The sequence below is a fragment of the Lichenostomus cassidix genome, chromosome 3, assembly GCF_008360975.1.
Source record: "Lichenostomus cassidix isolate B80296 chromosome 3, HeHo_3.0, whole genome shotgun sequence".
Lineage (NCBI taxonomy): Eukaryota > Metazoa > Chordata > Aves > Passeriformes > Meliphagidae > Lichenostomus > Lichenostomus cassidix.
In genome coordinates this window covers 69664726-69683018 of record NC_139483.1, presented here as the reverse complement: position 1 = coordinate 69683018, position 18293 = coordinate 69664726, and the positions used below count along the sequence as shown (strand labels likewise).

Here is an 18293-nt window from a genome sequence, read left to right as displayed (position 1 = left end):
CACTTTCAAGGATGTAGACTACACCACTTCCTGAGCAGTCTTCCTCAATGTTTTACAACCCTTTCCATCAAAAAATTTTTCCTAATATCTAATCTAAACCTCTCTGCCATATACTGTCTTACAGGTCTGTCGCTGCAGAAAACCTCAAAACTGACCAGATTCCATGTAGTTTTATGTAATGATAAGTCATTTTGCCATTACAAAGGAAAAAAAGAAACAAATCAACTCTTGAGTTTCACAGTCAAGTCAGGAGTGAGATAGTATAGTGACCTGGCACTTCTCAGTGGACAGAGCCGAGGACTTACTAGGTTTCTTATATCCAAAAAGAAATACTGTAAGTAACCTAACTTGACCAAGGTCTTCCACAGACAGACTGTGAAATAAAGCTTTCAGAGTTAAACACTCCAAAAATATTCCACCAGTGCTGGAGACAACACTGTTGCACACACACACAACTATTTCAATTGCAAGTCTTAGGCACATGAGGAAGCCTCAGAAATTAAATAACTTCAGGTTGTAATAATCTGAAAATACAGAAAAAAAATAGAAAATTTCAACTTTATCCTGACAAACTAATGACATGCACCAAGGCAGTGATGTCCACTCAGTCCAGTGATTAGGTTTCTTCAGCTTTCAGTTCAGTTTTCTAGTCTGATTACTAGCAAAGGTTCAAAAGCTTCCATTAGTCCACTTTATCTACACACTGACCTTCAATTGATCCTACAGGAAAAAGTGTAAGTCTTCACAAATCAAGAAAAGTCACTTTAGCAAGCAGTACAAGCAGCACTGGTATCAAACAAGAAAGACTTTTGCAGTTGAAAATGCTGCATTAGTTGAAAACATGTAAGACTTTTGTTCCTCATCCAGATATAGAAACAGATTTGAAAACTAAGAGTCAGCATCATGTAAGTTTTGTTTGTTTTCAATAGCAATATCTCTTCAAGAGAAAAGAAAATCTATTATTTGAGGTAAAAAAAAAATATCTCTCCTTTCTGCATGCCTTTACTTCTTACTTGTTAACCAGTAAGCACCTAAATTGCCTATTACCATCAAACCAAGGATTCCCAAACTTTCTATTCAAATGGAGCTCTGCAAACTCTTTCTCGTAAGGTTAATTCTTGCATTAGACTTATGCAAAGGGCAGAAATTATGAACCTGCCTGTAGGATCAACTTAATTATAAATTTTTTTTTTTTTGCATTTGTTTTGCCAAAGGACTACCATCTTTCAGAGGCCTTAAGGATAAAAAAGGTAATAATGATCAGGTGACACTGTACTAAGGCACAGAAATTCAGAGAAAAAGTGTTGCTAACTTAATACCTGTACACAGAGATCCAGCGGAGTAACACCGTTCTTGTCTGGTAAATATTTGGCTCCTCTCATCAAAAGAATTTGTGCAGTGTCTCTCTGACCATGGCTATTCAAAAGAAGAGAGACAGTTAATACAGTATTTATGCTCTGAGTCATGGATCTGTCTGTATTGCATCTAACAAACAAAACCAACATAAGCTACAAGAAAACCGCTACTGCAAAAGAACAGCGCAAAATTATGTAAGGCCCATTTATCAAGTCAGAGTCACCCTCATCATTCAGAAATTATTCATCTTAGCCTCGCCCCATAAATATCTATGAGCTGTATTTCCTGCAAAAAGAGAGCTCTTTCTCAATTTACACCCTAATTTACTTCACAGAGGAAGTACTCTTAACCAAGTTCTTTGCTCATTTCTACCATATTTGGGGGAAAAATAATCTAATTGTGTTTTAACCATCAATAAAACATTAGTAAGATTTTTTTATTGATAACTTTTTTTTTTGCACAAGAGATCAATACATCACTCAAATGGTTCTATTTTCTTTTCACTAGTATAATATAAATATCTTGCTTAGCCTTTAAGAGAGACAAATTTTACTTTTGCATTTAAAGCCTATTTCACAGTCTATTCACTAATCTACTTATAGACTGTATAGGATATTTAGCTCCCTTGAGTCAAACATTTCACAAACAACTATTCCAACATGTGCCAGCATTGCCTAGAAAACAGTAAGACCAATGATTATTTATACATCTCAACAGTTTCCCAAACCCTTTCTTCTGAAAAAAAACATGAGAAATTGGGTACCAGTGGTCAGAGGTTTACTTCATTAAAAACACATGGAAAGACTACTTGACTATTGCCTTCACCAGCATTCAGTGCATATACTGCCAAACACAACAGAGAAGCATCTAAAGGGTGAAATTAAAGACTGGTACAAAAGCCATAGCAATTAAGCTTACAGATACAAGCTTTTTCCATGAAGTTTTATTTCTCAAGCTAGTTTGCAGTAGACCCTTTATACAAAGGTATATGAGTATTTGTCATACTGGAACATACCAAGGCTGCCTGCATCCTCAGCCCAATAGGTTCAGCCTACCAGTTCAGAAAGGGCACAAGAAAAGTTGCAACTAACAGCTGAGGGGCAAGAAATAGCTTCATTGACCTCTCAGTAGCTCCCAGATGAATTCTCATTCCTGTCCTTCCAGCCCAGGAAACCAACAGGTTAATCTAATGTACCAGACTTTGCCCCAGTGCAAACACTGAGGGTCAGAAAGGAGCTAAGACTAATAGCCTACTTGCAGCATCTTCACTGTAATTCTCTAGACTAAATGCACAACCTAACACATTGACAAAACAGATGTTTCATACTTTTTCAGACTTTGAATACTGACGCCATTTCTGCAGCTTATCACCCATCACTGCTACCACATCCTGACCTCCCTGTCATCAGGGACCTACAACCTTTCTTCCAAGGTTCACTGTAGTACACACCCTGTTCATTCTACCCTGCCAGCTGCTCCAGATGTTAATTTCCAAAGGTTATCACTGCTGTATTTGCAACATTCCCTTCTTACGAAAAGCCTCCAAGCCGAGACAAGCTGTTTACTTATTTGAAAGTTTGTGCAAATATCAGTCCCTAAATCAACGACCAAGGCTAGCAGCTATTTATTCTCCACTTCCTTTCTTCTTAACTGCCAAGAGTCAACATACACTATGTCCAGAGACCACAATTCTTAGCAGGCCAGTCCATTTCTCCTTTTGTTTATAGTAACAATCTTATCTGAACTATGTAACCAAAGCACATGGATTGCTGAAATTTTAAGTGCTCTAACAAATCACAGAAATGCTCTAATTAAAGCAAAAGGTCATTCATAATATGTGACTAATTTTGAAATATAATTAAACTTTGAAGAAAACAGAACTGACCAAAACAACATTGTAATTTTAATTCAAGATGGTAACTTTAAGACACACATGCACATTTCATGTATACCGTAGTACCATAATGGACATTAAGGTATAGTCAAACTTGCCTTATAAAAGGCTCTGGTTTTAGTGTACTCAAAATAATCTAAGTTGGCAGAATTTATTTTTTCAGAAAAGAGTTCAGCAGTCAACAATTTATGACCCATGCTAGAACATGCACAGGTATGTGTTTAACATGTCTGTTAGAAAGAGGTACATAAGCCTGCAGTACTAACCTAAGTATTTAGATAAGACACTCAAAAATGAGACAAGATGAAATACCAGTCAGCTTTTGTATTTCCTAAATTTTTCAATTTCTGATCAGTTACTACAAAAGGGGGGGAAAAAAATCACTTTTAGGCCAGTATTCCAAAGTTAAGAATATATAACCTGCAAGCAAAATAAAGCGGAGTTGCCCCAGAAACATTCGGCCTGTTTATATCTGCGCCGCTGTCCAGCAAACACTGCACCGTCTACAAGAGAAGGAAACACCAGCATTAGAAAGAGAACAGTGGAAAACCCTATTGCAACTATTTAGTGCCATGCATGTCTAATCACACTGAAGAATTTCCTTTTCAATAACGAACCTCAAGATCAAAATTCCTAAATATTGAATGGAAAACCATGGCTATCAGAGCTCATAAAGCTTCCTTCGAACTTCCCACTTTAATAACAGCATCTTTTACTGAACTTCGGCTAATCCTAGAGATTCCTTAAGCTACAAGCCATTTACAAACAAAAAAAATTACAAAATAACTTGAAGTTAGTGACAGCCATATACAGCCTTATCACAAGCTGAAGTTTCAAACTCAAACTAGACTAGAAGAACTAGATAAGCAAATTCTAAAATACAAAAACACTGAGAAGACTCTCAAACAACTTTTGTTACATTTCAGTCACGTAAATTTGCTACATTTATAGGTAACAGTTTTTCAGAATTTGAATTTGGTCTTCCAAAATGCAGCACTGGCAAGACAACAGAAAGGATCTGGGTAGAATTTTTTTTTTTTTTTTTAAGCAGTAAATAGTTCTGGAGGCAATCTGTATAACCCTGTAGGGCTCTAATGCAGTTCAGCTAAAGCATCCAGACCTTTAAAGCAGCCAGCCCTAATGCAAGGCCAGGCATAAAAATTATTCACACAGATCAATAACAGAAGAGTTTATTTGAACTTGTTTACTTCTAGTGTTAAAAATATAACTGACCCAACTTTGTGTTCATTTTTTACTGACAGAAAATTAATATTTCAGATTTCAAAATCATATAATAGCTGGCACAATTATAAATTAAACATATTCTGAAAAGTAAGGGAAAACATTTTCAAACATTTAACATTATATAAAAACTTCATCTTAACAAGGCAATAATAGTACTGCAGAACAGCTGAACACAATACAGTAAGTCACCTAAACTCCCATAAGCACTAAGATCAATCCCCTCCACAAGAATAAGTAAGTTGTTCCCATGGACATATATGCAGTCAATACTAAGACACACCAGCATTCTTCACACTTTAGCCATTATCATGTGCATGTCTAAAGTTTATAAAAAACCACAACAACCTGCAGGCATTACCAAGTTCTTCACAAATCCATTGTGTTCATACAATTTAGAAACTCACTGTCTTGTGTCCATTTTGACAAGCTACATGAAGGGCTGTCTGTCCCATAGCATCTTCAACATCTACATTAGTGACATGCTGAACAAGATCATGAAGCAGTTCTGTTCGTCCATTGACAGCCAACCAATGAATCTAAGTACAAAATGATGACATACATGTTTCCTTTAGCAATAATATACACATTTCATAAAAATTATTTTAAACCTGGCTAATATTGTGAACACTTTCACAAACAGAAGCTCTGAATAATATGAAGAGAAACTTTGAAAAATACTATAATATGCTTAGGTATTTTGATCACATCTTTTGATTCTTGATGGCACTGGACACACAGCAGTTTTGCTTTACATGTAAGATGGCAAAAGCTTAAAAACCAAGCATCTCCAAATTCTTGATTCATTTAAGACCACCATAATAATCAATAGCACTTACTGCAGTCAAGCCTTCATTATTACAAATGTTGACATCTGCACTGTATTCCAGCAGCTTGCTCATACATTTCTTCTGGCTATAAACAAAAGAGTACATTAAAATGCAGTCAAGGAAAATCGCTAGTAAAGACTATCTTCTTAAAGCTCCACATACTCTAAGTAATTATTGTTCAAAGCATAGTAGGTAGTTCCAATTTATAAGGAGTACAGTACTGAGCAGATGAAAAAGAGAAGTGATCTTCACAGAGACTCAGACAGTGCAAGAGTAGCCAACAACAACACAGAGCTAAAACCATAGCTATTTTTGTGGAAAGCGCAGAAACACTTAACTACTACTCTAACAGTTGCAGCTCAGCATGATGTATCCTTTCAAGACAAAAAGCCAGAGTTCAGAAGTCCATGATCACCTGTACACTTCAGTGAACATGTTTACAGTACACCACTAAATCACTACTTAATGAGACAGTCTTGGTAACACTATACAAATCTTTGATAAGTACAATTACTGTTTTAATAAAAGTAGAGGAATTTTTTCCTAATTCATGTTTTATTTGGTCTTTAAACATTCTTTAATCCTCTAACTGCTTTACCTTTACAAATTTATTTTGCTTTTCCTTTTTATTTGGGACCTATCACATCTTTCATGTACCTCATTTCTACATAACTGTCTCCTGTGTGTATTTCTGCATTTCATCATGCACCACTTGGCTGCTTCTTTCCTCTCCTACAAATAGTCCTCACAGGTACCCAGAAGCCACTAAAGACTATCTCCTGCTCATGTGATGTACCAGCTGTGACACAACTCAGTTATTGTAACACATACACGTTCTAAAAATCAAAAAATAGCATTACCTTTACAGCTGCATGTTTCCACATACTACAATTCCAGAAGTAAGGTCTTAAAAGGGTACTTGCTCACTGGTTTGGGTTTTTTTTTCCCTCTCCTAACTTTGTGAAGGCCAACTCTGTATTCCTTTCCTTGCAGTAAAAATTTTCTTGGAGACACTATCTGAGAAAAATCTGAAGTCTCTGAACCCCTCCAAGCATTCCAAAATCTTTTCTCACTCAGCTAACTGGAAGGTGAATGCATCCATTGTCCAATCACTGTTGTAAGAGTCACTATGCCCCTGATTAACAGAAAACACTAAAATGACTGGCACTGGAATTGATATTTCAGACATGATTTACTACTTATAAAAAATTCTTCTATGAATAGTCAAAGCATGGATTTTAAGTTCCATGATCTCTGTTTTCAAAAGTGAACACCAAAGGGATTTTTCTGAACAATGCAAAAGTATTACAGAATGTGCCAGCTCAAGAGTATTATGCACAAAATTTTTTAAGAGTTTAAGTATTTTAAAAACTTACCCATTCCTTGCTGCTAAATGGAGAGGAGTACATCCTGAAATGTCCTGATAGTTTGGATTTGCTCCTTTTTTTAATAATAGAACAAGGCATTCAACTGAGCCACAGCTAAGAAGAAAATAAGAAAAGGAAAAACTGTAACACGGTTATTTACAAACCAAATCTGTATTGGCATAAAGACAACAGCAGTATTATGTACAGATTACACTCACTAGAACATCTTTACATAAAATTGTTTTACACCCTCATAGGTCAAGCTACACAACGGTAAAGCAAAGCCACTTAATACAGCAAGAAGTAACCAAATATAACTTGTAGCAACGAATAGATGCCAGCCTTCTCTGTGATTTTAATGACTTAAACCCAACAGTGAATCTTTTAAGACTGGTAATTCTTTAAACTATAAACTGTTTAGAAAGTTTTGCTTTCAATTTCCTCTCACCTCCCTCATCCTTGATCTATTAAGAGGACTAAATTTTCCAGTAAGTATATGAGGTTTTGTTACGCTTCATTGGCTGGAAGTTATGTTTAAGAGTTTGAATATCAGAAAAATTCTAAAATTTGTACAAATATTTCTTTGCTATTGATTTTGAACCTGTAACTCTCTTTACATAATATAGAAGCTCCTCAGGATAACCAATGTCAGCAAGGAGACTGAGACTCTGCATTATACATTTATCTTGCTCCTAAAACTCTTAATGAAGAGCTGATTGAAAAGATAAAAAAAGTATTTTTGTATCTGATGAGACCAGCTAACCCATTTTTAAATATCTTCCCAATATCAAAACGGCTACACAACAACCCAAAGAAAGTGAAGACTAATTGTACAATATGTTGCAAAACCAGCAGCTTGATGACCCAATAACTAAATTAAAAGATCATCCAGAAACTAAGTGTAACACAATTTCTCATGTTTTAAAGTCAATAAGTACAGCATATTTTCAAATATACTTCTAAGGTGTATGATAAAAATTTGCTTGCATTTTTTAAGTACTTCCTTAAGTAAATTTTATAAAAGCAGTACGTAATTCTGAGATTAAATAGTTGGGAAACAGGTACTTCTAAAACACTCTGTTTAAGAAGCTGGAATTTCCCCCTTGATTGCGAGCAAATACCTGCTATCTATATGCAACACTACTACTATTGATTTTATTTTTGCCTTTTTTTTAACTGTTTAAATGTAAGAACTGTCAGGATATTTAAAAGGGGGACCAAATATAGAGCATTTATTCATTAGTTTAAAGTTTAGTTTCCTGAAAAGTCGTGTCAAAAACTATGTGGTTAATTTCTATTTATGTTGTGTTAACCTGTCTGTTTCTTGGCAGAGTTATATATAATATAGAGTTATCCCCATTGAAGAGCTATACAAACAATAAATAATGTAGAACAAGGATATAAAATTTGCACTTAAGCCCTCTATCCAGGATACAAAACGTATTAGAAATGAGTGCCCAAGTTATATTCCCTTCAGTTATGGTCACATGGAGTACTTTGGAACTTTGGAGCTGCTTCCCAACAAACACCAAATGCTTTCCACTGCTTTAGAATACCTCAAAAACAATCAACACTCGCAGATGAGAGTTCTCTACCTCTACAGAGGCAAGAGTAACCCAGCTATATGAGATGCAAATCATGGCTGCATTTTTCTGAGACTTGAGATTTCACAGAAAGGCAAAAAAGTATCTAGCCAGATTTCCTTGACTGGAATTTGGAAAGCCATTTGATATCATATGTAAAATCTGTCCTCCTAATGAGGCAGGCACATTACTAGGAAGAACAAACAAGATAAAAAAAGGAAATGTGAAAACAAAATGTTAACTGATACTACAGAGTTTTCCAGCTTACATTGGTGCCTTAGATTTGTGGTAACATTTTCATTGTTAACTTCTGGACTGGACTCAAGTAAGTCTTACTTTGCTGCAATATGAAGCAAACTTCTCTTCACACGTCCAAAGGCATAATTCACATCAAATTTTGAATTTGACAGCAGCTCTGAGACAGACCTTCAAACAGGAAGATAATTTTTTCATTTTAAAAATAGCTCACAGTATCCAAGTAAAGTTGATACCATAAGTTGTACACAAGTACTCTATTTCTTACTTAATCACTACTTCTTTTCCCCCCAACTAATTACTGACTGAATAGTTTTTAAGCATTTGCTGATTAACAATACCTTTTCACTTCTTACTGCACGTAAAAAATTAACTGTGACACTGGGCAACTGTTTCAAATTTAAACTAGTAAGAATTAGACCAGACAACCAAATCACTTCATTACAAACATGGAAAAAAAGCATTTTAATAGCTTTGGTTTGAACAAAATATAAAGTCCCTTTTCCGTCCTTATCTCACTACAGACACCCCAACCACATATCCAACAGTTTTCCCAAACACAGACAAAGTTCAGAGGGAAGACTGGTATGTGAAATCTTACTGATGAAGTAGAAGGACACATGATAAGGATAAAAAATTTCAATAGGACCCTTCAACTTCCAGCAATGGGCTGATCACATAATTTAAAACCCTTGCACGCAATAAACAAAATATCACATAGCACAACAAATGTTTACCCTGACTGGAAAAACAACTTACTGTTTCAGTAAGAGTTACTACCTGCTTCCCTACAAAAGTCATGGGAAGGAGGCACCATTTACCTGGTATTATATAGCCTCCATGTCCCAAGCACTTTGAGGACAACTGAGTATAGGAAACAGCTGCTCATCTGAGGAATCCCAGAAGTACCAATCTCACTGTCCACCTCTTAGTCCATGTCTTTCTGAGATGTCTAATGAGACTAAGAGCTTCTACGTCATCCATAAATACACATTCAGAGAGCTAAGACACTGTCACAAAATAACACTTTTGTTCTTATCCTTAGACAAATTTCCCTATGTGCATCAGCAGAACAAATTCCAGTTCCAGTCTGCGACATAAACCAAAACAGGTTTCTCAGGTAAAAGTGTGCTGGGATTCACACAGGCAGTGACTAACTTCAAATTAGAAAATAACAATTCAGCAGCAGAACTTCTGAGAGAGTTTCAGGAGCTACAGCTTTAGCAAATATGCTGGGTTTTTCAGACCTTAAAAAGATAAAAAAGGTAAATTTAAAGAAGCACTCACCTGTGCTGGTCAGCCATAACCATCGGCATCAGTGTATAGACAGCAGTTTCATTATCTAGGAAGACATTAAATTGCTCTGTTATCTTGCAGGTATCTTTTACATAAAATAAATGTATCTAGCAACACATTTACCTTTTCAAGTGTCCACTGTTCAGTAGATCACTCTTTTGACATAGATTATACACACGAAGATTTACACAGATTATACACACATTATAAAGAAAAAGTCATCATACTTACATAAAAGAGATAATTAACAGAATCGCAAAACATGAAATTTCAATGTGGCTTTTTTTCCCTTTACAGAGGAACAATTACAGAATTTTCAAGGGAGCATCAATTTCTTTGACTTGACAATTCTGTTAATTAGATCAGAGTTTTTAAGAAATGCGCATTTAAAAAACCCAAACACAACAAAAATACTTAATTATTTAATTTTCAAAAAAGAAGGAAATTTCCTGTCTTCCAAGGTGACTTCCATAGTCCTGAGACTATGATTTTGTAGTAGTGACTTCTTTAAATTACTTCGTAATCATTCCATTTTTATCTATACTTGAATACCTGAGTGCAATAAGTTTCATTTTAATATTTAATCTCTAATCAAATTCATATTTCACACTTGAAGGCAACAAAAAAATGCCAGACCACAAAGATCCACGTCAGTGGTGGGAACAGACTGACATGCAGCTATAAAGTCTCAGTCATTACTGCTGCACATGTCAGCACACTGCATGGGTGTGATGAGCCTGTTTGGTCACTTACAGACTTCCTGAAGTAAAATGCTATTTTTAGAAGATTATTTTGACAAAACTTAAAAGGTTTTAACAAATAATAATTATAAATAATATTAATGTGCAATATTTTTTTATTACAGACAATTATTATAATTTTTCCCTTCAACAAGCTACCCATTTTTGAGAGTACAATCTCCACAGATTGTTCATGTAGATGCCAACTTATGACCAGAGGGGCCATGCTCTCTGAGAACACAGGTATACAGTTTCAGAATATGGAAATACAGGACTGTTCTCACAAAACTTTAATTTTCAAGTTTTTCCTCATCACCCTCATTGATCCAAAGTTGCAAAGCAATCAGAACAGGAAGAATTAAAACAGTCCCAAACAAGTATCATATCTCATGTCTTTTACATACCATGTAGACCATACTCTACACATTCACTACTTCCACTAGATAGGCAAGGTGACATTAACTGAATATTAAATAAAGATTCTTCAGTTATCAAGTGGAACCAAGAAACTGTTACCATGCTGCAGCTATGCTATTTGTTATTACTGTTTGAACTCTCTACAAATTGTTGCTTATGGCAGAGTTCTGTGAGCATCAGATAACTCCATCTCCAACACGCACTCCTAGAATTTGGCTCCTGGGGGAAGAACAAGCCGGGAGGGAGGGAACACAGAGAGAAAGAGCCCTGAAATAAAATTAAATAGATGCTAAATAAAGATATCAATTGTGAAAAATATTTGAGCACTTTTTAAAAATCTATCAGTGATTAGCTCCCAGTTTACACAAATTAAAAAATTTAAAAAAAAAAAAAAAAACTTGATTGAGCTGTTTCATGGAGCTCTTGGCAGAAAATTAAAGCTTTCCAAATAAAACAAAAAAACCCAGAATTTAAGAACATTTACTGAATTTAAAAATGACATCCTTATATACTTCCACAATCAGGCCCTATTAAAGAGGTCAAAAAAGGTGAAAAAAAACTTTTAAATATATCAGCACACTTAACTGAAATGCTTAATATTGAGCCCAATTAAATTCAACTATATTGCAAGTACAGTGATCTAGAAAAAGATGATAGTTAAATTCAAGTGTAGCTGGGCCATAAAAGGTATTTATGGTACAGTTACAAAACAAAGCCTTTTGCTGTTCTATTAACAGAAATTACACTGTGGAGCACATGCAGATTTTCCCAGAGATTTTCTGTAGAGGAGTAATTAAAAGGGTGTGGGACTAAGAAGCTTTTATGCCTATCTTTGGTGGTTATTTTCTCTAGTCATAAAAAAACTCCAACTGGCATAAACTACAAGACAGTAGGTAGAAAAAAAACATTACATGTCTCATTAATACACAGAATTTATTTTTTATCTTACTTGCATTTCAAGTCTTGACTATATAAAGATTTTTAAAAGGCACACAAAATACATTGTCGGAGCTTTGGGCTGCAAGACCTACTTTTCAGGCACTAAGCCTTAATAGTAGAATCCAGAAATTTGTGTCAAGCTCTCAAGTGTCCAGAAAACAACTGCTGAAGGATAGATTGGAAGAGTAATTTAAAAAAAACCTACTCCTATTTGCAAGTTCAGGGTATTCGCTGGCACTGGACTCAGATTTTAAGGCTCGCTTTAAATAAAATCACTTAAAATTCATGATCTAGAATCCTGCCCTGGCAAGATACACTTATTACTTTATTTCCTCAGAGATATCATCATGAATTTGGCAGAGATCACAATCTTAAAGGAGTGTCAGTACTGCCAATACAACACCCTAATGGCTACGGCACATGCAATGGAAGTTCAATACCTGGATTTAATGCCTTCTTCAGCATAAGTAAATTCAACCATTCATCTCCATTTCCTAAGAAAATACTATGACTCTCACTTTAAGGATGGAGGGGTAAACTATGTATCTTTTAAATTAAAGCTATTGAAATGCAGTGGTGGACGGGAAACATAATTCAAGAGGCCAGACAAGGCACACAGGAAGCCACCAAACTACATATACTAGACCAGTCTGGAATATTCCAAGCTGATCCTGTCAGTACATGTTTGGAGCAATACATTACAACCCAAACCTGCTTCTCAAGAAGAGTCTGGGCAGACCTGCATGAACCTAAGGAACACCAAGGTCAAGAAAGAAGATGCATAATGAGCTAAGACAGACCCAAAGTTTGATGGCCATTGAACAGAGACCTTCTTGGAATGCAATTTGAGATTTCAGTATCTTAAGCCCATTTGTCTCCTTATATCAGGCCCACTGATTTGTTTCCTGCAATTCCATGGGAATGCATAGAACTCACATTGCTGCTGCTGCACTACAGGGTGATAGAATACTTGCTCCAAAGGTCTCAGGGCTTTCACTTGCACTGCCATTTCATAGACTTAACTACCTCTGAAGTGTAAGATAAAAATGCCCAAGACACGAAGAAAAGAGATGAAATTCAGAATCAATTTGCCTGCATTAGTACTGGAGTAAATTTAAAGCAGGTCCAACACGGGTTGTGGAAAGCGTTATTCATTTTAGCATCTTCAATTAGTTAAACTGGTGCTACTCCATTGTTTAAGTCTAAGCTTAAATTAATAATTCACTGCTGCCATTCAACAGCTTACAAGCAGCAGCAAAATCTTCCTGAAACTTGCCTGTCAAGTGAAATTTATGAGCAACTGCACTGGAAGACATCAGAACTGTGACAAGTGACAATAAGTGAAGGGTGTAGCTCAGTTCAGAAGGACACCAGGAAGTCCAAACAGGGAATGCACGGAGAAACAAAATATTACTCTCCCTCCTCCATCACTGGAGATGAAAGCTGCCAGACAGGCAGCCAAAAGTAAACCCTGAGGAATGACAGCACACGACTCACAAGAACAGAAATTCTGCATATCCAAAAGTTTTACAGTTAGTCCTCCCAAAAACTGGACCTGGCTGGAACACCAAACCACTAGCCATAAGAGCCTAAAGCTCTATTTTCAAATCCATCCTGATACGGGGTACCAGCACCCATGTGAAATCCTTTAGAGCCAAAAAATTAGGCTGTGACGGGTGACAGCCACTTACAATACCTTTTCAAAAAAAAAAAATCAGCACTATTAAAAAAAAAAAAAAAACCCACAAAGATTTGTCATCGTTACTCCGTCATCGACGAAGCGGCTAAGGAGGGGTTTAAAGGCGAACCCAGACGGTGTCCGGCACAGCCAGCCCCGCTCCCCCGGGCTCGGGCGGCAGCAGCCGGCAAGGATCCCCACGCCCGGTGACGGAGGGGCGAAGCACCGAGGGAAGGAAGGGGACGCCACTGTTGCTGTCACCACGACAAGTAAACAGCCCGTCAGAGGCGCAGAGAGGCAGCCCCTGCCCATTCTTCCCAGTCGCCTCAACTCATCCCCGCCGGCCCGGGCGCGGAGGCCGCCGGGACCGACCCGTCAGGGCCCCGCTCCTACCGTCCGGCAGCTCCACGGTGCGGGCGCGGCGCAGGGACCTCGTCAGGCGGTTGAGCTGCTCCATGGCTCTCTCCATCCTCGGAGCACCCAGCCCGAGCCGCGGACACCCCACACCGCCCCTGCCCTCAGCCCATCGCGGCGCTGGCGGCGCCGAGGCCGCCCAGGCCCGCCACCCCGGGAGCCGCGCGCATGCGCGGGGCGGGGCCGGGGGCGGTGGCGGTTTCTCTCAGTTTGCTTTTTTCCCGGAGGAAGGAAAGTAGAAAGGTTCAGGGGGATGGATTTTCAAAACCAGTGGAAAAGGGGTCTTTAAGCGTCTGCTTGTTACAAATAAAAGTTAAAAAGTGCTGCCTTCTGAAGCCGTCCCTGCCGAGTGAGCCTGCCCGCGCGGATCTCCCCGGAGCCGCGGGAGGGAATGGCTGCAAACGCACCTGAGCGGGACAGAATCACAGAATCCATCAGCTTGGAAAAGACCTCTGAAATCATTTAGTCCAACCTATGACTGAACACCACCGTGTCAACTAGACCATAGCACCAAGTGCCACACCCAGTCGTTTCTTAAACACCTCTAGGGATACTGACTCCACCACCTCCTTGGGCAGCCCGTTCCAGTGTCTGATCATTCGTTCTGTGAAGAAAATCTTCCAAATGTCCAGCCAAGACCTCCTCTGGTGCAGCTTAACACTGTGGCCTCTCGTCCTATCGCTGGTTGGGAGAGGAGACCGACCCCACCTGGCTACAATCTCCTTTCAGGTGGTTGTACAGAGCGATAAGGTCACCCCTGAACCTCCTTTTCTCCAGGCTGAACAACCACAGCTCCTTCAGCAGCTCCTCACAGGACTTGTGCTCCAGACCCTTCGCCTGCTGCATTGCCCTTCTAGTGCCAGCACAAACACTACAGACCCTTGGAACTGTGCAAGGAAACGGCTGCCAGCACGAGCCTGTCAATTCATTTCTTCCCCTGGCAGGATAACACATGTTGTCAAGCGTGAAGGAGCATTCAGTGTTGGGTATTTTGCCTTTAATGATGCTTCAGGTGTTGATGCAATCTTGGCAAGCCAGGGGAGTGTGCGCTTCGTGACAATGCTTTGAAGTGAGAATGTAAAAATGGTGTAAAAATTGCATGTGAAGAAATCATAATCCAACAAGATTTTATTAATGATCAGCTTCCAAATGCAAGGAAGTCTGTGGGAATCTGTGGGGATCTGTTGTGATCTGGTTCTGCATGATGCTTTCTTTGTTTCGTTCTGTAAAATGCTCCAATTACTCTCGCTTGGAAAAAATTAAGAGAAGCTATCTAAGATTTGAAAAAGGTTCAGAAATTACAACAAGGAGAATCAAGAATCCTAGAATCATGGAGTAGTTTAAATTGGAATAGACTTTTAAAGGTCACCCATTCCAAACCCCTGCAATAAGAGGGGTATCTTCAATTAGATCAGTTTCCTCAAAGCCCTGCTCAACCTGACCTTGCATGTTTGTAGGTTTGGGGCATCCACCTCTCTGGGCAGCCTGTTTCAGTGTTTCACTATACTCATTGTAAAAAACTTCTTTCTTATATCTAATCCAAATCAACCCTCCTTCAGTTTAAAACTGTGATCCCATGTCGTATTGCAAAAGGCCCTGTGAATTGGCTTCCATGTGAGTGGGAACTGAGTTGGAACTCTGCTGTCTGGAAAAGAAACACTGCACAGGACAAAGTAGAAGTGGAAAAATAATTAATGTCCTGAAGATACGACCTGGGGGGAGAAATTAATTTAATTTATTACCAAACAAATCAGAGTAGGTTAATAAGAAACAAAAACAAAATTTTAGAAAACACCTTCCCCTCACCACTCCCTTCTTCCTCAACTTCATGCCTAAATTCTCCACCTTCTCCCCACCAGCAGCATAGGGGGACAGGAAATGGGGGCTGTGGTAAGTTCATCACATGCTTCCCATGCTGTTCCTTCTTCCCCAGAGGGAGGACTCCTTACACTCTTCCTCTGTTCCAGTGTGGAGTCACTCCCACAGGAGTCAGTCCTCCACAAACATCTCCAACATTAGTCCTTTCCACAGGCTGCAGTTCTTCATGAAGTGCTCCAGCATGAGTCTCTTCCATGGAGTGCAGACCTTCAGGAACACGCTGCTCCAGAGTGGGTCCACGTGGAGCCACAACTCCTGCCAGCACATCTGCTGCAGCACAGGCTCCTCTCTCCACAGGGTCTCAGAGAGCTATTTCCTTCTATTCCTAGTTTCTAGGGGCTGAGGTTAGAGCTTATTCCAATTTCTAAATAACCTCACTAGTGCCGAGGATGAATTAAATGACCTCTTGAGGTCCCTTTCCTTTTCTGTGAGAATGATTCTGGACACACCTAATATTAGAGCCACAATATGTGTGAACAACTGTTCATAGGTATCAAAGAAGAGAAAAGCCCAGCAGCTGAAGAATCTGTGGGTTATCTCTCTTTTAATACCCTCTATAATTGCAGTGATATTCCTTTGGTACAACACTGCCACAAGACATATTTGGCGTCTTTAAAAGCAGCAAAATAATGGGCTGAAACAAAAACATTAGGGGTATGCAATCAATCACAAAATGTTCTATTTTTGTGTGTATTTAGCTTCTAATTCAGTGCTAAACACAAAACATATTCAGGGATGCATCCTCAAAAGTTAAAGGATTGATACAGCAGTGATATAAAATCCTTAGTAAATTGTGTTTTAAAAAAGAATGTTTAATGTGATCTGCAATCAGCAGGGCAGAAATACTATTAGGGAGCAGGTAGACAATGAAGACATAATGTAAGTTCTAACTCTTACTTAGCCAGTGTTTCTTGATTGCATTGTGGCTTAAATTCTTATTAGTTTTTCTTGGGATGCAGAGTGTATAAAATCTTGGTGGTTATTACCTTCCATGCTGTCACAAACTACTTGGGAATGAAGGGGAGGAGCATATGTACTAACTGGCTCATTTCCATAGCAATAAGCTAGAGTCTCCCAACCCTAAACACAAGGTCTTCCTTGACCTAAATACAGGTTCTTCTATAGACTCTCTGTCTCATGAGGTCTTTGTTGTAGTTTAGCCACATTCAGCAACTCAGCCCCTCACAGCTGCTCATTTACCCCCTCCTAGCAGAATGGGGAGGAGAATTGGAAGGGTAAAAGTGAGAAAGCTCATGGGTTGAGGCAAAGACAATTTAACACGTAAAACAAAAGCAAAGTAAAACAAGGAATTCGTTCACCGTTTCCCATCAAGTGTTCAGCCATGCCAAGGAAAGCAGGGCTCCACCACGCATAGTGATGACTTGGGAAGACAAATGCAATCACTCCAAACATTTCCACCTTCTCTCTCTCCATTTTTGACCCTATTTCAGGTTTTCTTGCACAAACTCATTCTACTTGCCAAGACATTCCCAAACAGATAGGACATGCATTTACAGCTTTGTAGCCTTATTCTTTCCACGGGAGCATGAAGAAGTCTACAAGGAAAAACATCTCTTGATGTTCAACAACTGCTTTAATTGATGACTGTATGAAATTTCAAGGTAGGAAAATCCAGTGGAGGTCAGAAAGCAATCCAGGTAGGCGTAACTGATCTCAGTGGTCAGTGTCACTGGTCACAAAGTTCAGTGCCACTTTCAGAGGCTGATTTAAATTCCAGATCCACACAGCTGTTTTGAGCTATGACTAAGCTATAAATGACCATGGTTTCTCTTTTTAGTAGACTTCTTTGTAATAGATTTCATCATTCCAAAAAAATCTCAACTTGACCCTTTGAGCATTTAGTATGTCCTGGGAAATTCCTATTTGAACAGTGAGCTTTTCCAGTGGTATTGCTGTCGTCCATGCCTATATTGACTGCTATGGAGAATTAGGCACCCCTGCGTGGTAATTAATTCTGTCTAGTTTAGAAATGGGTATTGCACTAGAATTAAACACCTTCAGAGGTTTTTGTAAGACACCTGTAGTAAGAGTAGGTCTTAAACAGAAAACTTTTAAGTGAGTAAAATTAGCTGAAAGTGGTAAAATTAGCTAAAATTTTTACACTATGACAGGGAAATCAATACTTTCAAATTTTATTAATTTTCTTGATGTCAAGGAAAAATTGTCATCTCAAGGAAAGATTAAGATTAAGATTCCCAATTTACCACTTAAGCTTTAAGTAATTTGCTCATTGAATGCAGTCAGCAGAGTTCCCTTCAATACTGAGATAGGGAGACCTCAGTATATTTGTCCTCTGCACTTACATATCTAAAGATGTCATGTTCAACTGCTTACGAACAATTGGTCAAACTTGCTTTCACAGGGAATTAAATCAAACCAGTTA

General features: G+C 38.3%; 1 protein-coding gene across 5 annotated transcripts in view; it reads right to left on the bottom strand.

Annotated features, from left to right (window-relative positions):
* HACE1 (HECT domain and ankyrin repeat containing E3 ubiquitin protein ligase 1) overlaps positions 1-14185 on the bottom strand; it is a 49967-nt gene extending 35782 nt beyond the window's left edge. For 2 of the 5 annotated variants that reach the window (XM_085056265.1, XM_085056268.1), the window contains exons 1-8: positions 13991-14185; positions 9815-9869; positions 8609-8698; positions 6699-6803; positions 5332-5407; positions 4900-5031; positions 3671-3753; positions 1320-1416 (exon numbers count right to left, since the gene is read on the bottom strand). In XM_085056265.1, the coding sequence (XP_084912391.1) occupies positions 1320-1416; positions 3671-3753; positions 4900-5031; positions 5332-5407; positions 6699-6803; positions 8609-8698; positions 9815-9869; positions 13991-14066 (714 nt within the window). In that variant the 5' untranslated portion in view covers positions 14067-14185. Of the gene's footprint in view, positions 1-1319; positions 1417-3670; positions 3754-4899; positions 5032-5331; positions 5408-6698; positions 6804-8540; positions 8699-9814; positions 9870-11079; positions 11225-13990 lie in introns of those variants that run through there. The other 3 variants (XM_085056266.1, XM_085056267.1, XM_085056270.1) reach the window with 3 other exon arrangements.
* Between the last annotated feature and the right edge of the window lie 4108 nt (positions 14186-18293).